Source organism: Osmerus mordax, chromosome 28 (genome assembly GCF_038355195.1).
Source record: "Osmerus mordax isolate fOsmMor3 chromosome 28, fOsmMor3.pri, whole genome shotgun sequence".
NCBI classification, from domain to species: domain Eukaryota; kingdom Metazoa; phylum Chordata; class Actinopteri; order Osmeriformes; family Osmeridae; genus Osmerus; species Osmerus mordax.
The window spans coordinates 4,363,008-4,387,849 of NC_090077.1; the positions used below are offsets into that span (position 1 = coordinate 4,363,008).

At 51.0% G+C, this 24,842-nt stretch overlaps 3 protein-coding genes across 3 annotated transcripts; 2 read left to right on the plus strand and 1 right to left on the minus strand.

The window, feature by feature from the left end:
- Positions 1-1,150: 1,150 nt before the first annotated feature.
- fam81b (family with sequence similarity 81 member B) lies at positions 1,151-7,639 on the plus strand. The gene is made up of 7 exons (XM_067230953.1): positions 1,151-1,315; positions 2,322-2,440; positions 3,174-3,303; positions 3,899-4,005; positions 5,959-6,094; positions 6,198-6,393; positions 7,506-7,639. The coding sequence occupies exons 1-7, from the start codon at positions 1,151-1,153 to the stop codon at positions 7,637-7,639; spliced, it is 987 nt and encodes a 328-aa protein (XP_067087054.1).
- A 515-nt stretch (positions 7,640-8,154) lies between these two features.
- gig2p (grass carp reovirus (GCRV)-induced gene 2p) lies at positions 8,155-9,607 on the plus strand. The gene is made up of 2 exons (XM_067231244.1): positions 8,155-8,218; positions 8,547-9,607. The coding sequence occupies exon 2, from the start codon at positions 8,551-8,553 to the stop codon at positions 9,256-9,258; it is 708 nt and encodes a 235-aa protein (XP_067087345.1). The 5' UTR covers positions 8,155-8,218; positions 8,547-8,550; the 3' UTR covers positions 9,259-9,607.
- A 55-nt stretch (positions 9,608-9,662) lies between these two features.
- skic3 (SKI3 subunit of superkiller complex) lies at positions 9,663-23,458 on the minus strand. Its single transcript, XM_067231243.1, has 41 exons — positions 23,357-23,458; positions 22,862-22,959; positions 22,574-22,717; positions 22,388-22,479; positions 22,203-22,278; positions 21,969-22,109; positions 21,673-21,771; positions 21,387-21,495; positions 21,140-21,280; positions 20,827-20,928; positions 20,597-20,715; positions 20,395-20,481; positions 20,185-20,288; positions 19,955-20,081; positions 19,640-19,819; positions 19,221-19,345; positions 18,873-19,123; positions 18,664-18,766; positions 18,314-18,496; positions 18,075-18,231; positions 17,870-17,948; positions 17,665-17,726; positions 17,489-17,545; positions 17,256-17,324; positions 16,870-16,944; positions 16,491-16,632; positions 16,220-16,313; positions 16,013-16,090; positions 15,757-15,881; positions 15,541-15,664; positions 15,192-15,416; positions 14,782-14,854; positions 14,650-14,703; positions 14,441-14,552; positions 14,147-14,275; positions 13,921-14,045; positions 13,557-13,733; positions 12,821-12,973; positions 12,101-12,231; positions 11,836-11,965; positions 9,663-10,559 (listed from the first exon to the last, which is right to left on the minus strand). The coding sequence occupies exons 2-41, from the start codon at positions 22,949-22,951 to the stop codon at positions 10,470-10,472; spliced, it is 4,734 nt and encodes a 1,577-aa protein (XP_067087344.1). The 5' UTR covers positions 22,952-22,959; positions 23,357-23,458; the 3' UTR covers positions 9,663-10,469.
- Positions 23,459-24,842: the final 1,384 nt, after the last annotated feature.

Below are 24,842 nucleotides of genomic sequence, written 5' to 3' on the forward strand. Positions count from 1 at the left end.
GACTTTGCGACTGATTTCTTTTATGGGTGATATTTGAATCTGTGGTTTGTCATGGACATTTGAGGGTTTTTAAAGGGTTTCCTTAGAGCAGACTTCCCAACTATCAGCAATGCTAACGTTCACCTTCCCTGACTAAATAGACCTAACCCAGTGTACGCCATTAAAGAGACAGAGAGAAGAGAGGTGGCCTGTCTGTATGTTAACCACAGATCAATATATCCAGGTAAGAGCATACTGGTACAATAACTGGCTGGACTGCCTGTTGCAACACAACCTACTCATTTGCTGAGTGAGCAGAGTGAGCAGGTTTCATAGCAACATCAATCAAATCCATGATTGTGTTGTTGCCAGGTTCAGAGGGGCTGGTGACACACTCCCCATTCAGACTGATCTACTGCAGTTACCAAGTGACCAGCACAAACACAGGAAGGACAGCACTTTAGACCACTGGTACGTACTTTAAGAACTTTAATGTTGACTTACTACTGAATTTGATTATGCGTTTGACTTTTGTTTGGTCAATTTTAGAAAAGAAAAGAAGGCTGAACATATTGTACATGTTGTAAGCTGTTTTGCAAGACAACCAAGATTCAGTTATTATGTTATATTTCAAGGGAGTCTGTTTGGTGGAGGAATAATGTCAGACAAATCCATGTTACAACCCTACCAGCCACTCGACAGGTAGGTTTGACCTCAGAGCTCGACCCCGAGAGACTCTTTTCTCATTCTCTCTCACGAGTCAGACTCTGCAAATGGGTGCATAGGCACATTCCATTTCCTCTAGCTGATAAACCTGCTTCAGAGAAACGGCGGTGACCTTCCTCCCTTGCTCTCACTGTGATCAAATTAATCCCTAATCCATGACAACATCCGACACCTTTGGAGAGCTGACACACAGGAAGTCCAGGGAACATTTGAAAGAGAATTCTGTAGGTCAAACTGGATTTGTAGGTGTGCAAGACAATCGCAATGTCTGTATGTTACATTATATTTGCTCATTTAAGAGCCACTTTCTTATTTGGAGAAAACACAGGATTCCCATCACTGCTGTGTGGTTTAACACCCTCTTCTACCTGGCTGAGGAAACCATATTGTCTCTACTCTTAGGTCGGATGTGGTAGAAGGCCGGCTGACCAATCAGGAGCGTGCGATGAGCGTGCTGCTGGAGCAGGCGTTGAGGATCAAAGAGGAGGTGGCGGCCAGCCTGCACTCCACCCAGGGCTGCGTCCAATCAGAGACCTCCTCTCGCCGGCTACTGGAGAGCCACATCCAAGTCATCACACACATCGTCAAACAGCTCAGCACAGACATCCAGGTAGGATTCAACTAGAACCACTTTAGACTAGAGGTGCATTATAAAGAATTTCCCTGCACCGGGCACATATTTGTCTCTATATTCTGTTCTCTCCCTATCTATTTCTCTCTCAACATCTCTCTCTCTCTCTTCATTTCTATCTCCCTCTGTCTCACTCTCCCTCTCTGTCTCCCTCTGTCTCTCGTCCTGTAAGATGGATCAGTCTAGTTTGATTACACTTGGTAGAACGTTCAGTGAACCCCGAGCCAGCCTCACTATCTCTTCCTGCCAGATGGGAGTTTTTCTCCTAAGCAAGCAATAAGTTTAATGACGACCAATGAATGCTCTGGAATGGTGGCCAATAAAGTCACTTAGCAGAGGTAATACTGTAACAGTGGTGCACACAAAATGTGGTTGTTTAATCAGTCAATGTCTGGTATAATTCTTTTTTGCCAGAGCTGCATTTTCCCTGCCCAGAAACATGACCTAACACAGGTAGACAGGGCTGCCTTACACAGTAAACAAAGCCAGATGAGTACATTCACAGATAGAAGTGTAAAACAGTGCTTTGTTTATGGAACAATTACACTTATAGTACCATGTAACATCAAAATATTAAATACTGAAATAAATATCTACAATGAACAGTGCACTTGTGGATCAGTCACCATTATTAAACAAAATTAAATAAAAACAGTAACTGGCATCTCCAAATTGATTTCATATAGTTGTGTGTGAGTGTGTGTGTGTGTGTGTGAGAGTGTGTGTGTGTGTGTGTGTGAGTGTGTGTGTGCGCATGCATGTTTGTCCGCGTGTGTGTGAGGAGAACAGTCAGCAGAACGCTCCAGACCGGGATCCTAATCAAGTTAATGAGAATGCCATTCAACCAGTTCGATAGTCCGGCCTACCATCTGCCAAGGACCAGGCTCTGTGGTAATTAAGCCACAGAGCCTGGTCCATTTGTCTGGCTCTCGAAGTGCCGGGCAGTGTCACCCCAGTGGCTGCTGTCGTTGTTGTCATGGGGCAGGTACTGGAGAGACAGATCATCCAGAGAGACGGCGTCAGCTCTGGGACGTCGTTCGCCGTTCAGAGCCTGGATCACAAGAACCTGGAGGGGATCGGTGACCTGCGAGGACGAGTGGCCAGGTACTCACTACCCGTCTACACTCCAACAGCTGTCTCTCTATGTCTCCTCGTACTATAGTCCAGGTTACACGCATGACATTCGAGTGAAGACACACATTTAGAATGCTTTCGTTGAACACAATCACAATCTGTGAAACTGCTACCAGTGACACAAAAAATCTTTACAACTGCTGCAAGCTAAACAATTGTTTTTGAAATGGGTCTACAAATGCGTCTCGAAAATGTAATTTCAAGCCTTCTTCTAGGATCCACACACACACACACACACACACACACACACACAAAGTACCCCATTCCTCTTTATTGTTGCTGTCTAGAAATGAGTTGCATGATTAGAAACCTTGGTTTTAGGGCCATTTGCAACTAGAGTTTCTCCAGGGAGTCCATTTGTCAGCGAGTTTCATTAGTGTTTTGTGCACCCCTAGAGATTTATTTGTGTCATTGAAATAACTTTGCATCCCCTTCTCCCCCATAGGGGCACATCTTACAAAAAAACCACATTTGAAAAACATCATAACCGCCTCACTTCTGTGAAAAGAATATTCTGGAAGGTTTTCAAAATCTCCCTCATGTGCTTCCTTGTTCACACCTTAAAACGGGGGAGAATAGAACAGCACAGACTGTCCTTCGGAGTGAGAATGTCTTCACCTCTCCCTCTGTCTCTCTGCCTCTCTGCCTCTGCCTCTCTGCCTCTCTCCCTCTGTCTCTCTGTCTCTCTGCCTCTGTCTGTCAGGTGCGACGCCAGCATCGCCAAGCTGTCCGGTGACGTTAGCTCCGGAGGGCGTGACCTCCTCAGGCTCCAGCGGGAGGTATCGGAGCTCAAGTCAGCCCTGGAGGTCTCACTCAGGGATACGGAGACCAAGGTGACAGCCCCCCCCCCCCCCCCCCCCCTCTCACACCGCCGGCTCTGCATGAGCTTACATGCTCTCTCACACAGACCAAAACCAACCCTCCAGTGTCTGCCTTTACGCTAACGTTAACCTGTGCTGATTGCGGTTCTTGGGAGAAAACACACCCAAAAAAGTATTGTATACAGTACTGTATGTCCGATTTCCTTTAGCTTCCCTCCTACTCCCAGCATGCTCTATGTTCTCTGGGACGGGTGGTATATCACTGGGAGTGCGGCACATTAACTCTGGGGAGTGGTCAAGCGCTGCCATAAAGGTAATTGGGAAAGGGTGGAAAATGGGTCTCTGTCATCAGCACAGGCAGGAGCGCTGTCACTGAGCCGCTGGGTCCACATTTCAGGGAACCGAGAGGAAAACAATGTTGAACGTACACAGGTGTGATTCAGCTAAGTGCAAGGGGACTGTGCTACTTGTATTCATCCATTCAGAATCCCTCTAGCTATAGACAGACGGGTCACATAGGATAGATTGTTGATGCGTTGATCGTTTTTCAGTTCATCAATACATTGACCTCTTGCTGTAATGAAGCTTTGTGTGTCTCTGTGTGTAGCTGTCTCGGGCGCTGGGGGAATTGGAGCTCTCTCTGAGCGAGAAGGTCCTGGGACAGAAGTGCTCCTGGGCTGACCTGCACAGCCACATCCACATCCTGGAGGAAAGGTGGGGGATCAGGTGTTTCCTTCCCATTCAACTCAATCCAAGACCGAGGTCACTTCCAATCCCTGAAAACCACCCGGAGCTTTTAGTAAACAAACTGCCAAACCTTCCCGTCACAAATCCTCTGGAATCGATCTCTTCAGATTCGGTTAGGACAGAGTTCCCCCGCAGGGCCGCAGTGGTCCTGAACACTTAGGTCCCTTTGACATCCCCCTCCCCCCCCCCCAAGACTGACCTTTCTATCCCCTGAGGAAGGTTTGCCGATGCCTGCTTTGTTTGTGGATGCAGAACCCATGCCGACATTGCTCCGAGCATTAACCGAGAAAGGCGCCCGGCGTTCTGGTGGCTTTCGAGTTTGTTGTCGCTGTTGCTGTTTGTTGTTCTGAATGTTATTTAACGCTTCTCTGGTCTCCATCTGCCATCTCCGTAGCTGAGGCCCAGCGAGCTTTTAATAGATGTGTTTGATAGATGCCCTGCACAAGTGGAACAAAAACTGCAAATCAACAATACACTCACGCCTTTTCACGGATGCGAAATAGCTGCCTCATCAACTATAATGTAGGCCAAACCCCATCCAGACTTCTTTTATTTACCATTTCTTTTAGTTACCATATACATCATAAAAGAGTATGCAATTTGTATTTGCTACACTAGGGAAGAGCTACGGATATTTCATTGGAATATATTATATTAGTCACCAGAAGTGAAAAGGCACATTCATTGTTTACAGTCCAGAAGCAATGGTATCATGTCTATAATAGAAACCTTCATTAGAATTAGGTTTGAGGAAATCAATCTGTATTGGCTGCCATGGCCAGCCGGCATCGGGTACTGAACAAGACTTCCTGGGTTAGCCTCATCTGTAGTTAGGTCACGTCCTGGTACACTGCCCAGTAGCCTCTCTCTTTCTTTCTCTGTTTTCCTGTGCCACGCACGCACACACACACACACACACACAGAGCTGAACTTACTCTGGTGTAAGTTGCCTGCCTCGCTGAACCTCTCAGCCAAGGCGAAACTCTAGATGAGAAGAAGGAGAGGGAATTTTGAGGGGGAGGGTCATTGTTTAGCTACCAAATGACACCCATGAGAAATAAACTGATGAGTCATTGGAGGTACTGTGCTCCTGTGTGTTAAACTACTGAGGGGAAAGCTGGCGCACCTTGTCCAAGGTGACGGCCCTTACCTGACCCAGCTCTGACTAAATGTAAAAATGACTACATGTAATCTCTCACACGTGACAAAGTGTGTTGAGGGGTTTTGTGTTCAGTCGCGGGGCCGACGACAGACGGCCGCTTGGCTGCTTCTCTCTTCCTCTGGCGGGCGAGAGAGAGAGAGAGATGGATAGAGAGAGAAAGAGAGAGATAGAGATGGATAGAGAGAGAAAGAGAGAGATAGAGATGGATAGAGAGAGAAAGAGAGAGATAGAGATGGATAGAGAAAGAGAGAGATAGAGATGGATAGAGAGAGAAAGAGAGAGATAGAGATGGATAGAGAGAGAAAGAGAGAGATAGAGATGGATGGATAGAGAGAGAAAGAGAGAGATAGAGATGGATAGAGAGAGAGAGAGATAGAGACTGGCGCTGCTCCTCAGACCGGCCTCCGAGAGAAGAGCTGCCTTGCCCTCCGCTCAAACAGAAAACAAAGTTTCAGTTTGTTGTTTCAGTGAAGGTCACTGTTGCCCTTACCAAGGAGAGCCTCGCTATGACGACGTTCCTCCAAGGGCTGCTTTGTGAGCTCAGCGGATGCCCAGAGACGGGGGAACATCTCCTCGCTATGGCGACTGTCTGCCAACACACACTCCATCGCTGATATTCAGCAAATGACTAAGAGAAAGGCCTCTGCTGTCACCTGGGGAACGGGCACATATGCCCCCCCCCCCCCCCCGGTTCGATTTACGAGGTGTGTTCCAACATCATTCATTCCCTCGTGTGGTCACCTGACGATGTTCCGCAGGAGCTCCAGCGGTCTCAAGCAGGCGAGGGAGGCCTCGGACCGGCTGAGGAGGTGGACAGAGGAGCGTCTCCAAACCTGGGAGCAGACACACACCCAGGCCAGAGAGCGGCTGCAAGCGCTCCTGCATGAGCACACGGTACAGTGTCTGTGTGTGCTGTTCGGCTTGGTGCACTGCGATTGTTTTTTTTTTTTTTTCTCCTCCATCGAAACAGGTTTTCCCTGTGCGTGTGTGTCCACAGGCTGAGGTGGAGGGGCGTCTAGACGGCCAGCTCCGTCTGCTGGCTGGGCGTCTGGACCAGTCCGAGGGCCGGCTGGTGCAGGAGAGGCAGGCAGACAGGGTGAAACGCTCAGAGGCTAAACTGCAGAGCAGGATAGCCATGGTGGAGGCCGGCCTCCGAGAAGGGCTGCAGCTAGCCAAACAGGAGTACCAGTCAGGTTAGTCCCCTTCACCTCTCTTCAACTGAGAGGCCAGTGGGCTCTGTAAAACCCCCGGAAGAGACACCTTTCGGGAGTTTGGGAGTTGGCGTGTGACCGCTGTGCGATTGGAACAAGGTATCGTGGGCTCCATTGGAGAGGAGCCCACGGTGCTTCTTTCCAATTGGCTGCCGTTTGGATTCATTCATCATTTATTGACATGCCCTGCACTCACAGGTGTCTGAGCCTGTTCTGGTCGACTGAGATCATCAAAACCACCTGAGCTGAGAAACAAATACAGCAGGCGGCTAACTGGGCCATCTAAAATGTGAAAACAGGAGTTATGAAGGCATGAATAGGAGGTGACCGGTTCAAATGTTTCACAGTGAAACTCAACTCAGAGAGACACATTATACTATGCGACCATTTGCAATGGTTGCTTACGTAAAGCCTTACACGGAACTCCATAGGGCTGATGCTATCTCTGGCCTCATCTCGGTGTTGAAACGTTGTAATTGGACACAGAGGCTGAGGATGAGCAGTTTCACACAGGTGAGATCGAAATCCATCCTCCTCACCATCCCATCCCGGTGGCAATTTATGTCTCATTTTTCCAGGGCCGGAGTTTACGGAGAACAGCCACCCACCCAACCACCCACCCACCCACCCTCCCTCCCTCCCTCCCTCCCTCCCTCCCACTCTCTCTATGGCTTTTGAAGTTGTAGTTCTGTCACCATAGCTGAATGGACAGAGTAAATAAGAGCTGCTGTAAAGAGGAGTGAATCACCTTTCCGCCTCCAGTCTGTCTGGCTGAGCTAGGCCTGCAGGACCCTTCAATCATTCCCTCAGACAAGTGGAGAGGAGAAAGGTTGGGAAGGGGGCCCATATGCATTATAGATGATGCTTTTAATGTTGGCCACGGCTGAAAAATGCTATTAACCTTCATGGTCCAAGGCAGGCCCAAATCCTTTATGCTGACCACTCCCCCTCTAACCCACAGGTACCTGAGTCGAGATGAAGGAATTGGGCGAACAATACACTAAGTCCATCAAAGGGTAGAAATCTACCTACCTGGACCGCTACTTATTCAGTCCTTTCTTTCTCTGCCTGTCTCTGTCTTTGTGATGAAAAAGGATTCAAGTCCATCCATGATGCTATAGAATCCCTGAGGCAGATAGTTGACACCAAAGCCCGCCTGGACAAAGACAAGCTGCAGAAGGACATCAAACAAATCCATAGGAAGGTTGTGCAGTTAAGAGACAAGTGACATCGCTCTGGGGAAGGTACCTACTACATCTGAGATTTGAACTATTGATTTACTAATTGAAACACGGTATGTGTTCCATTATTCTGAACTGTATAGTTTGAGAACGTTTTGTTTTTTATCCAGCGGTCTCGCTCTGAAAATAATCACTGCATGTATCATCTGTATTATTTTTGAGCTAAAGTTCTCTAATGATGTTTCTTTTGTTTGGATCCTGGTCCTTGTCAATAAGAATTACGTTTGCTCTTTGTTATAGCTACATAGTCAGTGCCTAAACTAAATAACTTACTATTACCAAAACGTGAAACATGAACTCTAGAGGCCTGGTTACTAATAATTTTGTATGCATGGTAGCATATTATATTTTTTCGTGCTGTCTACTTTCATTCCCTTATATTTTGTTAAAAACGTTGATGTTTCCTGCAAAAAATAAATCTTTATGGTCATAAATAAAAACAGACCTACGATTTTCTGTAACGAGTTTTGATACGCGCGTCACCGTCGTTGTCAGCTGAAGAGAAAGTGAAAGTACGTTACTGTACAGCAACTTCATAAGTGTTCTTTTGGCGATAAGAAAAAAAGGTAAGAAATACGTTTTCAATTTCATGCTATTTTCAAACGGTTGGGCACCACATATTCTTTATTAGCTCGAGATACATATCCTTAAATATCACTGTGACTTTTGGAAGTAATTAAAAATGTTTTTATGTAGCCTATGTAAAAACGAAACTCCCATTGCCCAACTTGCCCGAAGTTGACTGAATGTAAAAACAATTACAAGAATTACATTGTAGTAATATTATCATAAAACGTTATTCTTTCTTGATGTAGCCTTGAAGTTCACCATAATTCACAAGCTGTACAGTGAAAGAAACTGCATGCCATGAACCTGAGATTCTTTATTCTACAGGAAGATGTCAGTGTCATACAATGGCTGGGAAGTGGTGTATGACGACGAATCCACTCTGGGGGTAGAACTAACCGGCGCTCAAACGCCCAAAGACGGGAAGACCTACACCATGTACCACGGCACCACCGTCCAAACGGCCCGGCTCATCATCGCCAACGGCTTCCGCCAGTCTCCGGACGGGATGCTGGGCGCCGGCGTGTACGTGAGCCGCGACCAGAAGAAGGCCGAGCGCTACCCCCTGGGAGCCCACGTCGCCGCCCGCGTCGTCCTGACCCTCGACGTGGACGTGGGGCGCGTCAAGCGCATCGACAAGGACGGCCACCCCATGCAGAAGAGCTGGCACACGCAGCACAAGTACGACACGGCCTGGGTGCCCCCCAACTGCGGCATGAAAGCCGTGCCCAGCGGCCTGGAGGAGGACTGCGTGTTCGACCCCCAGCGGATCCGGGTGGCCGGCGTCGCCTTGGCGCCCGACTCCACCGTCCTCGCGGAGCTCCGCCGGCTCGTCGGCCAGCCCCCCCGCCGGTCGGGGGGCGGTGGAGCCGGGCGGAGCGGCGGAGGAGGGGCCGCGGGGGGCCGAGGCGTGTGTGCCGTGTGCAACAGGAAGAGCCCGCCCAGTCACACGCACACCCTGCAGCAGTGCTGGGGCTGCGGGCAGAAGATCTGCACTTTCATGGTCAAGCACGTGTGCTCGGCCAGCCTCTGCGGTTGAGGATGGGGAGGGTCGTACCATGCCGGACTCTCGGGCAGTAGGTAGGAACATCCAGAAGGACATAATTGAGCTGTATTCGGTTTGCATCTTAACATTCCACTCTCTCTTTGTCAGGAAATGATACAAATCCTATCAAGCCATGCCAAATATTGATATGTGCACTGTACAATCGTGGGAGGAATGTGGAGGTTGTTACACCTCCACATTTCTTCTTCAGTGTTATGTGTTATATCCAGGATAACCACTGAACCTCTTTCTATTCTTAGAAAAAAAAGCACAATCTTGGTTGCTGTTGGCAAAACCCCTTTTTTTAATCACAATTAAATGAATAAAGTTGTTGTTGATGGCCGTTTCGACGAATTATTTTCACAGCGATATATTTCAGACATCACCGAGCAATCCATCTCCGATGAAATCAAACGTGTGATACGGATCTGGCTGTTCCAACTGACGGCTGCACAATAGACCGGCCGCTGTGAGAGGACACCTGGTCTTTCCAGAATCCTTCTCATCTCCCTGCGAGTGGCCAGGTGCCGACTCGCGCACACAGCTTGTGGTGAAGGCTTTTGGACAAACACGGGTACTGCTTTCCACGTCGACAGCCTGTGTTAGGCGGCAAATGAAAACCATCCTTAAATTCATATTTCGAAACGTCTGAAGGCAGATGTGAAGAGCAGCCTGGGGAAGGCACTTAAGACTGATGTGGTTTGGCGAAGCATAGACATAACAACTACGCAGGCACAATTAACGCCCATTCAGACCACGCTTGTTGTTCCGATTCCACCGGTGGGCACAGTATGCTATCACATCTTCCACCAACACGATTACGGCGACAGGATTATTGGGAATGGCTATCTGTGACAGGCCAGCTGGATTGCACATACATGATAAGATAATGTGGACAATGAATGGGCATCATTATACACCCACAGTCAATGGTTTGGGACTCTGTGGATTAGGAAAGCGAGCGTCTAAGTGCTTATTCTCGTGACAGAGCCACACATTCTATGGATGACTCCCTATGCATACGTTTGTTCAGAAATCACATAGCCGCAGCGAATCATCCAGACAAGCAGAGGGATGAGGAATTCAGAGATGCTTGAGTTCAGTTCATGCGTTGCTCCTGGTTTTCAGCAGGGCCACATGGATTCTGCCATGTCCAAGCTGGGGGCGGGGTTAAGGTGGGGGGGCGGGGTGTCCGCAAAGGAAGCTCAGCAAGAGTTGGAGGAGGAGGTGGTGAGCAGAGTGTGGAACTCCTGAAGCCTCCGGTCTCCGCAGGCTCTGGCTTGGTCCAGGAGGGTCTACAGAAAACCAAAGCAGGAATCACTTAGAGGACATGGGGTGTGTGTGTGTGTGTGTGTGGGGGGGGGGGTGGGGTGAATGCAGTTCAGTGCGTTACCTGTTCTAGCCTCTGCAGTCTTAGGCCTGCTACATCTGTGTCTCCGACCAGACCTCTCTCTCTCTAACTTCACTTCTACAGAAACCCTACTTCCCCTAGAGACATGCTTGCTGCAGAGGGGTCGAAGTATTGCAATACATCATAGAACCCTGTTGTGGATCCTCCTTCTCTGGATCTCACTCTTCGCCGACATACCTCAACCCCGAAGGCTGCTCCTCCATTATGCCCTGTGCTGTGCGTCATAGCCGCCCAGGGTTGGACACACGTCAACTTCTCTACGGCGGCGGTATTCAACCCTGGGCCCTGTACTATGAAGCAGGTTCAACACGCCCAGGATAAGGTCTCGTTATCTTGCTTCACGAAGCCTAACAACCGCAATCGCGCCAAGCGGTATCACGACGGTGGTTATCAGCTCCTTAACTCAACCCAGGTTTCCCCCACTTGAGCGATGAGCGCGTTCACATAAAAAGGGGCGTGTTTGCAAAATGTGACCAATTACAAACAGGCACAAGTCTAGAGCGCCGTACTTCACAAGAGCAGCAAACATTAAAAAAAAATACAAATAAAAAAACGAAGTTTAAGAGCATAATTAAAGTGAAAAGCCACATTGTTGCTGCTTCTAATAAAATAAAAGGAATGTTGGGAGAAAACTGCTGACTATGAATGCGCAAGTTAATGGCCTTCTCATTATCATTCATTAAGGCAGTAGTACATCTGACTAAATACAATCGTGTTTTCCATCCAATTACATCCACGGGATCTTCAACAAATGGTGATGCCATTTTCCAAGACGCTTTAGGTTGGTCAGTAGGTGGTGCTTTTATACGTGTTAATCTGTTCTCATACATAACCTACTACAAAATAGGTTAGGTGTGCAGCATGAGTTACCATGAAGTGAACCACTGTCGTGATACTGAAAATCCTGAGTTAAACCTGAAGTTACCTCGCTAACCCTAAATCTGGCTTTATAGTATAGGGCTCTGGTCTTCAGGGCCCACTGTCCTGTATGTTGTAGATGTTTCCCTGCTCCAACACACCTGATTCTAATGAATGATCGTTATCAGGCTTCTGCTGAGCTTAATCATGATCCATTCATTTGAATCAGGTGTGTTGGACAGTGGGCCACCGAGGACCAGGGTAGAGATGAGAGTGTGTGTGTGTGTTCAACGTGAACGTACGTCCATCAGCTCCAGGTCGTCCTTGGCGTGGAGGTGCCTGAGGAGATACCAGCGGGCCACACGCAACACTGTGTGAGGGGAGCTGCGGGAGGGGTTGTACACCACCCTCTCCAGGAGCCGTCTGGTCTCCCTGGGGGGAGGGGCCACAAACAAGAGGTCACCCACGTGTCAGGGTTTCCATGAAATGACTCTTCAGCCTCGGGGGCTTTCGTCTCTCCTCACCAGCTGAATGAGAGGTGCCAGGGACAGGGCGAGGGTCACCTACCTGGCGGCCATCTTGGTGGAGAACTGCAGCAGAGCCTGTATGAGGATGGCGACGGGGGAGGGGCCGAGCTTCAGTACCTCGGCGGTGGCCTCCATCACCAGGTCCTTCCAGTCGCTACCGGGGACGCCCGCCTGGAGGCATGCGAGCCAGCGCACACACACACACACGCAGGCAGACCGGTGATCTGATTAATGCTAACTGAACCCATCCCCTGCATATCTAAGCGTGTCATCGGTTCCCATTTGAGCATGAAGTCAGACAGCCTCTCTGGGGGTTGTTGGGCAGACAGAAAAGCCTATTGGGCAGAGAATGAAAGCCTATACTCTCTAAACCAAACAACGCCTGGCCTTGGCTCTGTTTACATTTCCACCTGGCCTTGCCCTGCGCGCCCATGACTTCCTGTCGGGCCTCCCAGGGTCGTGTTTACTCATCCCTCCTCTGGTGCAGTCGCTGTGACCAGACCACTGCAGACAGCAGGGGCTTCTGGGAAGGGTACGCCTCGTCCCAGTCCCTCTCCAGCCTCCAGCATGTGTTTCATCAGATTACCCTTTCAGTCTGTGCGTGCGGGCCATATGCAAGGCTATACAGTACACACAGTGAGAGTTATGGCCATGCTAATAAACCCTATAGTTTCCAGTCTGTCCCTCCCCATCCCCTCCACCCTAAGACCTTCCAGACCCCCCACCCTCCGTCTCTCTCTCCCCCAGGGAGAGGACTCACCATGCAGGGGCCCAGGGCTAGCAGAGCCAGGCGCAGGAGGCTGGCCACCTGGGCGCTGAGCAGGCCCAGCTGAGAGGCCAGCTGCAGGCTCTGCCTGTAGGCCACGACGGCCTGGACGAGCAGGCCCTGGCTGCGGTACACCTCCGCCAGCCACTGAGACAGAGAGGGGGGGGGGTTGGGGAGAGGAAAGAGGGTGGAATGGTGGAGGGGGAGAGGGGGGCAGAGGGTAGAGTGGGAGAAACTGTCAGTGGGAGAAAATAAAAATGTCACTTTCCTTTTCCAGTTGACACTAACGACACTAACACAGGGCCTTTGAACTCGGCCATTAAGCGGTCGTGTCTTTTGGACACACACAGAGAGAAATGCAGGAATATCGCTAGCTCCCCTCTCTCAGGCTAATGCATGCTATTTTTACACTCACACTCTTCAACTCTCCAAACTTTCTGATAAAACCATGTGTCAAAGTTCAAGGGAGAATTTTCAATGCAAGCAAAGTAATTCACAAAGAGCATATTTTTTTATATACTGCTATTGCCTTTGACAATATTCATTTGAACCATGTTTTGCTTTTCTTGCATGACAACCCTTGATACCCTTTAAAACAATAATAAATGATGCACTCCTTCAGCAGAAACTTATCTAAAGCAACAAATTCAGGGTGGGGGTTGAACCTACAACCTCTGGATCTGCCGTCAAACGCTCTAACCACTGAGCTACACCCAAGTGTGTGACTCACGTGCCAGGCTGCCACAGATGTGTGGTTGGCCAGGACAGCGCTGCTGAGTTGCTCCAGCACCGCATCTGGCAGGGCGGCAGGAAGGGCAGTACCGGCGCTGGCCAGGAGGAGGCGCTCACACTGCACCTGCCTGAGCAACAGGAGCACAGCTGGCTGCTCTGGAGACACAGTCAGGACCTGGAGAGAGACACAGAGAGAGAGAGAGACAGAGAGAGAGAGACACAGAGAGAGAGAGACAGAGAGAGAGACAGAGAGAGAGAGATAGGAGGGGGTTAACAGGCGGGAGAAAGCAAGTGAGAAGTGACTATAGGTGTCTAGAAGCAAAAAGAGAGAACGTGAGTGTGTGTTTGAGGCGAGTGTGTACCTGGGAGCAGAGGGTCTCGGCCTGGTCCAGTTCCCCCCTCAGGGTGAGTCCTGTTACGGCCTGCTGCAACACCCAGCCCTCGAGGGCTTGGGCCAGGGGCCGGTCGCCCTCCTCCACACAGCGCACTGCACACGCACACACACACACACAGGGTTAGACACACACGCACTGGTGCGTCCACATCGACACACATGCAGGAAGGACAATGTCGTCTGGTTGTGTCGACCTTTCTCGGACACCACCCCCATCAGGATCTGCTCCAATCCCCGTCTCCCTGGGGCGGAGCCGGACAGGGCGCAGGTGGCGTTTTCAGTGTGACAGGCAGCCATTAGCCCCGCCCAGGCCGCAGGGTCATCTAAGAAGGAGGGGTGGAGGACAGTAGCCATTAGGGCAGGAAGGAGTGAGGTTGTGACTAAAGGGCTTGATACATAAGTGTGTGTGTAATATATATATACACATGTGTGTGTGTGTGTGTGTGTGGAGGCAGGGCCCGGTGTTGCAGCGCCCCCTGTGGTCTCACCAGGACAGAGCAGCACAGCTTTCTGCAGGGTCTTCAGGGGGTTCCTGCTGGGGTCTTCACCCGAGTGTCTTCCACACGCCAGCTGGTTCACGCCGCTGTACAACAGCGCCCTCTGCAGGACACACAGGCAGCATGCAGACAAACAGTATGGAGTAAGTGGGGTTCGGTTCAGAGTGAGACAGTGTCGAGGAGAGGAGTGAGGTACCTACCTTGCCCTGGGTCATACTGGAGAGACAAGCGACGTGGCCTGCCATCGCACCTCCCTGGAACACAAACACACACACATTACAAACGATGCAGATATGTGTGTGTGTGTCTGTGTGTGCGTGTGGTCAGCTTACCTTGGCCTTTCTCGGATAGTACTGTGGCACCAGCCTGGAGAGCAGGGCCCACAGAGAAGGATCTCCAGGATTACTAGACCAGGAAAATTCAGGTCAGATTACTGTCAACAACAATCCGCTTTAACACACACTACATATACACCACTACAGAGGCCTAATTATAGGAAACCAGCAAGATCACACTGTGGAAGCCCTGTCTGGCAGCTTTTCTCAACCCTGGTCCTCAGGGCCCACGGCCCTGCATGTTCTACATGTTTCCCTGCTCCAACACACCTGATTCGAATGAAAAATCGTTATGAAGCTCAGCAGAAGCCTGAGAACGAGCCTTCATTCGAATCAGGTGTGCTGGAGCAGGGAAACCTTTAAAAAAAAAAAACATCTAATTGAGTTTATGAGAGTTCGAGGACCACCTGTGGACAGCTCTGGAGGCCTCTCTCTGCACGGCACTGTAGTTCCCCTGCAAGGCCAGCAGGGCGCAGGTGAGCAGGCAGCGGTCCTCCACGGCACCCCCGGTGGCCCGGCCCTGCTTCAGCAGCTCGTTGAGGGCCGCGCCGGCTAGCGTGGCGTCGCCCTGGACCAGGCCCAGCGCGCACAGACACAGCAGGGACTCTGGGATGGGCTCCTTCAGCATGGAGCTAGACACACACACACACACACACACCAGAGAGGTGATTACCCATGCGGACTCCCAGGAGAGCCCAGGGTAGCCGAGCTGGGGGGGAGGTGTGTGCGGGGGGCGGGGGGGTGGTGACAGCTGACCATTTGAAGAGCAGCGTCTTGGCGGCGTCCGAATGTCCGAGCCTGTGCTGCAGCAGGGCCAGGGACGTGAGGACGTAAGCCTTGTCCTTCTCGCTGGAGGCCGACGCCAGGGCCCGCTCGTAGGCTGACGACACACGCACACACGCAATGTTGAGACACGTCGAGGGATCCACAGTTGAACCCCCGGTAACTGTAAAGCCCCAGACGCTCCCTTACCCTTGATGCTGTCTGGAGTGAGTCCGGCCCTGCAGTAGGCCAGGGCCAGGCCTGCCAGGTCCTGCAGCTCCTCTAGGGGTGTGGAGGAGTAGACGCGGACCGCGTCCTCCCACTGGCCTGTGGCACTGCAGGACAGACAGACAGGGTTGGACACCAGGCTCCAGAATGTACGCACTTTTAAGACGTCTTAAAGTCGGCCCCCCTCCTGTACAGAGAGGTCAGCAACTAAGAGGATGTCGATAACGTTTGGGTTTACCAGAGGGCTCGTCCGTAGCTGCCCAGAGCGAAGGCCAGCTTCTCCTCACAGGACGGGGTCTGGAGCAGCTCCACAGCCCTGAACACACACGGGACAACAGCACACGGGCCACCAGTAAGACCCAGCACGGGGAATCTCCAAAAGATCTCCTCAGACAGACTTGAGCTGTTGGAAGTAGGTCTGCCTGTCTCATAACCACACACACACCTCTGGTAGGCCTGGAGGGCTTGGGTCTTCAGCTGCAGGCGCTCGTTGAGGTAGCCCAGCATGATGAAGGCGTCCGGATCGGTCTGGATCCTCTCTAGAAGGAGAAACCCACGACGGAGCACATACCATCACCACGGTCAGGCCAGACAACACATCATCACCTAGCATAACGTTGCACAAAACACCCCCCCCAGTCCTCCCTCCCAGCCCTTCCTCCACCCTCCCTCCCCCCAGCATCCCCCTCCAGCCTCCCCCTCTCCCCCCAGCCCACCTGTGTATTTGCTGAGGGACACGTGTGCTGCAGACACAGCGTTCATCTGGACGATGTTGTAGCGGTACAGCTCCGTGTCTCGGTTGGTCTTGTCCAGCAGGGTGGCGCACACCCAGTAGGCATAGCCCTTCACCCCCTCCGTCTGTAGGGGAGGGAGGGAGAGAGACAGAGACAGAGGGAGACAGAGACAGAGAGAGAGACAGAGACAGAGAGAGAGAGAGAGAGAGAGCGAGGTAGGGGGGAGAGAGAGGGGAGAGGTGGAGGGGAGCAGAAGGAAAAAAAAGGAGAAAGCAGGGTAGAAAAAGTGAGAGCGTGAGGGGAAATGCCGGTGGCGTCTTGTGACCCAGAGTCCCGGGGTGAGGTTTAGGGGGTGACGTACGTGTGTGCCCAGCTCTGTGGTGTGTCTGAACAGGTCCATGGTGTCGTAGCTGCCCACTCGCTCTGCTATCAGGGCCTGGGACGGCCGAGGGACAGGTGGGAGAGTCGGGAGGAAGACAGGAATGGGTTAGGGCTAGGGAGGACATTTTCCAACGAGGACTCAACTCACACAAATCACTTTATCTAAGAACACCACAGGTAGACTTCCTGTGGACACTGCGAAATTGACATAATCGTAATCATGAAATTGACCACGTCATGATTATGTATGACATATTCATTACGTAGAAGCTTTTATCCCAAATTGTTTTGGATGATCTGCTGCTGTTACTAGTCTGCTAAATGAATCCGTGTAAACATGTAAAGGAAGAAGCACGGTTGTGGTACCTGTCCGATCCAGCAGCGGACATACAGAGGCTCCAGAGACTGGGCGATCTTGAACGCCTCGTGGGAGAGCTGGGTAAGGCATGGAGGAGGAGACACGAGAGATGGATGAAATGAAAAACCCAAAAAAATCACATTTCCTGCTAAAAGTGAAAGCAGGAACATAGACTCGATAAGAAAGGCTTATTGTCCATTAAATTGACGACTAAAATCCATGAAATAAATACAAGCAAAACCTCAATGTTGTCCTTCTTCAGATATAACACACCCAGGTTTGTCCATGCCACAACGTTCTGGAGGAGGAGAAATGGAGAAATGTGTTTGTGGGATTGTTTACATTGCAACAAGACATAGTCGATGCACTGTGTGTGTGTTGGTGAGTGTGTGTGTGTGTGTGTGTGTTAATACTCACACTGGACTCCACTTGTATGGACTTTATGAAGCAGTGCTGAGCGAGAGCAAAGTTCTCAAGTCCTGAGTGGGATGAGAGACACTTTCAGCCACAAACAAGTAGTGACCTGTTTCAAATGTGCCAAGTCCCAATGCCAGGACCATAGGGTAAAGAAGGTTCTGTTTTAGTCAATATAGAAATAAAAAAAAGTGGCTCACGACCATACCTTTGCTCATGGCGACCACTCCGAGGGCGTTCCAGTAGCTATGGTTACCACTGTCCAACATGACTGCCTTTTTCACACACTGAGAGAGAGAGAAAGATATTCTTAAAAAGTTTATTTTCTAGACATTTAATATAGCAAAACGGACCTCCCTTCCCTCCAGCCCTCCAGGGAGACCCTCTTCCTCCTCCCCCAGGGACGGCGCTACCTGCTGGGCCTTTTCCAGGAGGAGAGACAGGGAGCTCGGGTCCTTCTCCTCCCCCTGTGTGGAGCAGAGCAGGCGGGCTTGCTGGTGGTAGTTGAGCCCCAGGTCGTACCACAGGCTGGGGGCCTCGGCCATCAGCTTCAGGGCCCGCCCGTAACACCTAAACGAACGCACCCATGCATCAGCCGTTCACAACGCGCACAGACGGTCGCTCGTCGGAGCGGCGTGGTTTTCTGCCTCACCTCTCCCCGACTCGGAGGGTCTGGGCCTGGTCGAGGGGGTGGTTCTGGTCTGCTGGCTGCAGCCCGGCCAGGGGGCCTGGTACCAGGACGTGAGCCCGCTTGAGAGAGACAGCGCTGACAGTGGTGCAGACGTCCCCCAGTATCTTCCACAGACACGACAGGTCTGGGCGAAGCTGCACAGCCCTGAGAGAGAGAGAGACATAGAGAATGACAGAGAGACAGAGAGAGACACAGAGAGAAAGAGAGAGAGAGAGAGAGAGCGAGCAGAGTTTTGCTTAATCCCAGCAAACCCAACCCTCTCTTCCGATGCTGAATGGGGAACTGAGTCTGGTGGCGCTGCTGGTCCTCACTTGAAGAGGTGAAGGATGGCCTTCTGGATGAGGTCGATGGCCCCTCCATCCCTGTAGTCCTCCATCAAGCCTTTAGACAAGGACAGCAGGCACTCCCCCAGACCTGAGCGGCAGAGCCCAGACAAACTTGACACGTCCGAGACACAGCCACCATACCAGAACAACAGAAGCCCCCCCCCACACACACACACACACACACACAGACCTACCTTTGAGCGCGGGTACATAGTCCTCCCGCGACACGATCTGCGAGTACTCTGCGGCCGCCTCCTTGAACTTGCCCAGGGTCTGCTTGATGGCGGCGGTCTGGTAGAGGCTGTAGATGGAGGAGGGCTGGAGCTGCAGGGCCCTGGCGAAGGCCTTGAGGGCGGCCGAGAAGCTGCGGCGGTGCAGGTAGGCCTCGCCCAGGCACTCCCAACACACCCAGTCCTGGGGGTCTGCCCTCAGGGTTGCCTGGAGGCTGCAGAGGCAAGCGTGTGGGTGGGTGGGCGTCAGCGTCACGGTATACGAGAGGCGGCCGTTTGTGTCGATGCGTGTGTGTGTGTAAGCGGTCTTACTCTGAGACAGCTTGGGGGTGCTGGCCGACTTTCAGGTGGTAGAGCCCTCGCCTCATCCAGGCCCACTTAGCAGAGCCAGGAGTGGCCTTCTCTATCACGGACTGGAGCACTGCTAATGCTGTGTCCTGGGGTACACAGAGACAGAGAGACAGAGAGACAGAGAGGGAGAGAGAGAGGGGGAGAGAGAGAGAGAGAGAGAGAGAGAGAGAGAGAGAGAGAGAGAGAGAGAGAGAGAGAGAGAGAGAGAGAGAGAGAGAGAGAGAGAGAGAGAGAGAGAGAAACCGAAAAAAAGAAAAGAAAGAATGTCAGGAAAACAATAAGACAGAGAGAGAGAAAGTGTTGGGTGTCTTGTCAAGCCTGCATCTCCACAACTACCGCACATGCCCTGGACCACAGAGTCCAGCAGGCTGCTCTCTCACCATGTCTCCCTGCTCCATACTAAGGTCCACTGAGGCGGCCCCCGACTCCACATCGCCCGCGTCCATCTCAAAGGCCTTCTTGTAGCAGCCTCTGGCCCTGCCTTGGTCCCTGGCTACCTCCCGGTAGTAGTGGCCCAGGTACCGGAACACGCAGCCCAGGTACGGGTCCAGCTTCGCCGCCTGACACAGTCATCACAAAGACCGACATGTTTACTCTACTGTAGGATGGAGCGCTGAGCCAGAGAGAGAGAGAGAGAGAGAGAGAGAGAGAGAGAGAGAGAGAGAGAGAGAGAGAGAGAGACCGAGAGAGCTCACCTTAAGCAGGTGGGTGTGGGCCTTGCTCCTGTCCTTGCGGGTCTCCTCCCCCATGTCCCAGTAGAGCCGCCCCAACAGGAAGTAGTATTCCCCACAGTCTGGCCTCTGGCTCACTGCCTGCAGGAAGCTGCAGGGGGAGAGGGGAACGGTTTATCAGCTAGATTGGATGTGGACTCTCAGGCAACAGGTGAAAAGCCATCCGTGTTAACACATCCAACACACACACACACCTCTGCTCTGCCAGCTGGTGTTGGTCCTGGGCCAGTTGAGCCAGTCCCCTCAGAGCTAAGCCCTGAGGCAGGTCAGGGTTGGAGGCCAGCAACTCAGAGGACACCTGTGGAGGTGAGTTGTCATGAATGACAATCTCCTAATGGGCTGCAACTCATACAAACACAAACCAAGCTACGGTTTGAGGGGAGGAATCTTGGAGGGAACCTGACCTGAAGCGCCTGATCCACTTGGTCTGTTTGCAGATACACTCTGCCTTTCAACGCCACCAGGACGGGGTCATTCTCAGCATCCGGGAGCTAGAGTGAAAGACACCAGAAGCAGCTATGAGGAATCGCTTTCTTCTCTGATGTGGCGCGACAACCCTCCGCGACGGAGGCAGCGGGAGGTGCTCCGTGTGTGGGACAGGTGTACCTGTGTGAGGGTCTCCAGAGCCTGCTCTCCTGCCCGCTTCTCCCCGCTCCCCACCAGGGCCTCCAGCCTCAGCCTTAGCAGCTTCGGCCTCACCGCCTCCTGCCCAGCCCCGCTCAGCCCTGACAGGACGGAGAAGCAGGGGGTGTTTACGCACGCTAACACGCCACTTGGCGCCTGTTTGGCTAACTGTCCGGGACGTTCGAGCTTGAGGGGGGGGGGGACCCGTTCACCTTGGAGGCAGGACGCAGCGCAGTCAGAGTAGCGGTGCATTCGGAGCTGGGCCTGTGCCAGCCTGTGCCATCCTACTGTGCAGGAGCGCATCTTCTTCAGCCCTGACAGACACACCGCGACACGTTAGGCGAAACAGCATGGCTAAGCCAATTACATGCTTTAACCAATTGGATTTGTATAGCCCTTTTTACAATGTCACAGAGGGCTTCACAAACACCCATAGAAGTGCACCGAGACCCGCATAAACCCTCAAGGAAGACACAAGAACAAGCAGGCAACGTTTATTACTGTTTAACCATGTGAATAATCTACCTTGGGCCAGACTCTTGACGGCGTCCTCACACTTGCCCTCCTCCAGAGCTCTGATTCCCACTCCCAGGTGGCCCAGGCCACTGCCGGGGTCCAACTCCGAGAGCCGGTCAAACCAGCGACCAGCGTCCTCACCGAGGACCCCTGGAGGCAAGCACAGCTGGAACTGTTACGGCTGTGCTGTCGCTGGCCGGCTGTGTGACTTCCTGCTGTGAGAGACGCCTGTGCCGAAACGTGCTAATGCTCCTACCTGTGTTGAGGTAGTGTGTGCACATGACCTCCAGGGGGAAGGTGTGTGAGGAGTAGAGGGACGACATGGACTCGCAAGCTTCCTTCATCTTGGCTTCTTCATGGGAGAGCTGGAAAAACAGAGATAGAGAGAGAGAGAAGAGAGAGGACAGAGAGGAGAGAGAGGAGAGAGAGGAGAGTAGAAAAGGAGGTAGAGCGAGGTTGTTAACAGGAAAAAAGAACGTATCTTCACGACAATGGAAGTGGTGAGGACATTAGTGGCGAGACAGCAGCCAGCGAGAACAGACCTTGGAGAGGCATCTGATGTAGTCGGCTGAGAGCTTCTGATGTTCCTCACCAGGAACACCGTCAGTGAGCGCCATGGCTTTTTCCAAGGCCGCGATTAACTGTGAACATTCGCAAAAACATCCGTCGATCGGACAGGGAACACCAACAGTACGGACAAAAATGGCTCGGAAATGGGAATACAATCCAAGTGGCCCAAACATCATAACACATGACCAAATCCATTCAGTGATGCCCGGCCATGCGTACAGCAGCAGTGTGTCTCATACGGGGGGGAGGTCGTTGTGGAAGCTCTTACATGCTGCTGTGTCTCATTGTCCTGTTCCTCCACGCTGTCGGACAGTAGGAGGCTCATCCGGCGCAGGAGCCCTAGGACCTCGACCTTCTCCACAGCTTCTCCCTCCTTCAGCTGGATCAGACGCTGCCACAACTTGGCCACCTTGATGGCACAATCACATTCACATAGTCCATTTTGTGTACAGTTTATAGTACACACACACACCACTGTAGGTGATCCCAACGATATGCATACCTGTAAATAGTTCTTCTGGGCGTGGTAGATGTCTGACAGTTTTTGGATGGCCTCGTAACATTTGGTCTTGTCTGAACTGTAAATGGATAAAGGCGCACGGATTACAATCCAAACCAAATTGAGAAACGGACAAAAAAGGGGGAATGGTGAACGGCAGACATGCCGTTTTAAAAAACACAACCCACCTTTCATACAGCTGTATGAGTTTCTGGTAGACCTGGGGCAGCTCTGATTTAAAGTCTACCTGCTCCGTTTTCTCATACAAGTTAGCTAACCCCTGTGACAGACATACAAAAACACATCTTATGTGCCTTCTTTACGATTCATTATTTATTTTTTGAAAGGGTTCCCTTTGAACCGCGTGTCAATACCTGCCAGGCCAGTAGTTGCTCAGGCTCAAGCTCCGCTGCTTTCCTGTAAGCAGTCTGCGCCTGGTCTGGCTGCTCCAACTCGCTCGCTGCCACTCCGATAAACACCCAGGCATTGTAGTTGTTCTTCTCCAGCTTCAGCACAGCCTAAGCCATGGGAAACAAGCTCAACATTGGAAATGTGTTCTTCTATGTTACTTTTATAAAGGCAATATGCAGCCTGACAGTCCAACTGCAGGTGACAGAGCAGTATTGGACATAGGCAGTCCCTCCAAAGAAGAGGCCACTTACCTTGCAGTGTTTTAGTGCCTCTTTGAACTCCTTGTTCTTAATAGCTTCTCTGGCACTTTTCAGCTCCGATTTCACTTCTTTGCTTGACATTGTTCCAGCTAAGTGTACATAGTATGCAATGGGGATGTTCAAACCAGACCCCCAAACACAATGACCCAAGCCAAGCCTGTATGGCAATGAATGAATGGTTTGCAACTTGTTATGATTTTTGTTCAACTGACTGTTATCTCTGATTCTATGACACTTCCTGGCTACCACAGTTACTACCTGGCTAACTATATACGTACTTACAAACCGCAGAAACTTGAACTGACAGTTGGCTAGGCTACTACTACTAGCATTGCCAATACAGCGTTAGTTTGCTCAGTAGGTCTATGTGTTGGCTAGCAACTACAGGCAGCAAGCTAATTTACAAGCTAACGTTAGCTATATTTTCTAAGTATTAACTTGATTTCACAAATAAGTGATATATGACCGAACACCATCTGTACATACCCTTCTATAGTCCAGGAGTGTAAACGGTTAGCATAACAATAATAATAGCTATAATCTAGTTGGTTGTGTAAACATTGGGCAGTACAGCTGACATAAGTAAACACATTTGAAGCTAGATAGATAGCTAGCGGCAACTGGGCTAGCTTGAACTTTCAAAATAAAAGTCTACAAGTGCCGAATCCGTAAATTGAAGAACGACAGTCGAAAACGTTCACAACACATCAGCCATACAGATAGTCATGCATTCTTCTTTATTGCTGCGTTATATACATGCTTAGCACAAACATGGATTTCTGCTGCTGTTCTCACTAGTGTTTCAAAGCCATATGGGATCATAATGGAACAGTTAATCACAAGAAAAAACTATATTTTGTATATATATATATATATATATATATACTTATATTTATGATATTAAATTATATTTATTCATTATATAAAAAAATTAACATACACTTTATTTGTCATATCTGTGTGAAGTATGTCATATGTTTTATTGTAGTAATTATTGATATTTTATTTGAATTTGTTATGGTTCACAGTAGCACTGTGCTTTTTGGGTTCAGAGCAGAGGGGTAACACGAGGAGTTGCTCCAGCTGTAAGCTGTTCTAGGGGAAATACTGGCACAGGAACATTGATCCGTATGGGCCTAGACTCTGCACTGGGTTCCAGCTGGGCTGGGTTCCCTTTCAGTGGTCTACTCCTGGTACCCTGTGGGCCCTTCACAGACACCCCTGGTGCCAGCTCCATTGTGTCAAGCATCAAAGTGCCAGAAAAGGGAATAATCGCCTCACTTCTGCCCCCAGTTAGGATATGTCTCTCCCTCAAGGATAACCAGACAGCCCCAGACACGTCATTTCTTCTGTTGACCTGGGATGGGGCTCCGTAGCGCAGAAGAGGCTTCAGTGCTTGTGCGTGCCTGATGTTCTGTCTGTCAGGTCTTCGTCCTCCTGGCATGGCTGGGGGTTCCCGGGTTCTCCTGGCATGCTGCTTAGAAGGACTTGTGTCCAGAACCTCATACTGGGGCCAGACTCTGTGGCGTGGCAGATGGGCAGGGTCTACTCTTGGCATGGCTGGGAAGTCTTCACTCTGGCGTGCCAGTTTAAGGAGTGAGCTGTCTGTGGTTCTTTCTTCGCCCTCCCCCTGCTCTCCTCCTCCTTCCTTCTCCTCGTCGTCCACTGAGCCTTTTCGAGAATGCAGCGAAGACTGTAGCCGGTGTAGCGAAGGCTTTGTGCTGGAAGATTCTGTTAGGCTTTTCTTCGGTTCCTCATTTTTTAGTGGGGGGTCGAGGGGGAGTTTATACCCCCTATACCCTGGAGGCTCTTTGCTTTGTCTTGCTTTCCCAAAGAACTTTGGAGAGGTGCTTGGATGGGCCGTCATCCAAGATCTCTGATTCGATCGTTGGTCTGTCTTCCTAGCGAGGCGAGGAACAGGAGTTCTCTGCAGAAACACACACTATTTAACTTAATACTTAGCTTTTAAATG

Excerpts from the sequence above, each read along its gene's own strand:
- fam81b (XM_067230953.1), top strand. The coding sequence starts at position 1,151 with ATGAGCGTGCTGCTGGAGCAGGCGTTGAGGATCAAAGAGGAGGTGGCG. Across the intron at positions 1,316-2,321 it reads AGCTCAGCACAGACATCCAG|GTACTGGAGAGACAGATCAT; the intron begins GTAGGATTCAAC and ends GTCATGGGGCAG. Across the intron at positions 4,006-5,958 it reads ATCCACATCCTGGAGGAAAG|GAGCTCCAGCGGTCTCAAGC; the intron begins GTGGGGGATCAG and ends GATGTTCCGCAG.
- gig2p (XM_067231244.1), top strand. The coding sequence starts at position 8,551 with ATGTCAGTGTCATACAATGGCTGGGAAGTGGTGTATGACGACGAATCC.
- skic3 (XM_067231243.1), bottom strand. The coding sequence starts at position 22,951 with ATGTCAAGCAAAGAAGTGAAATCGGAGCTGAAAAGTGCCAGAGAAGCT. Across the intron at positions 16,314-16,490 it reads GTCCCTCAGCAAATACACAG|AGAGGATCCAGACCGATCCG; the intron begins GTGGGCTGGGGG and ends TTCTCCTTCTAG. Across the intron at positions 15,665-15,756 it reads CACTCCAGACAGCATCAAGG|CCTACGAGCGGGCCCTGGCG; the intron begins GTAAGGGAGCGT and ends GTGTGTCGTCAG.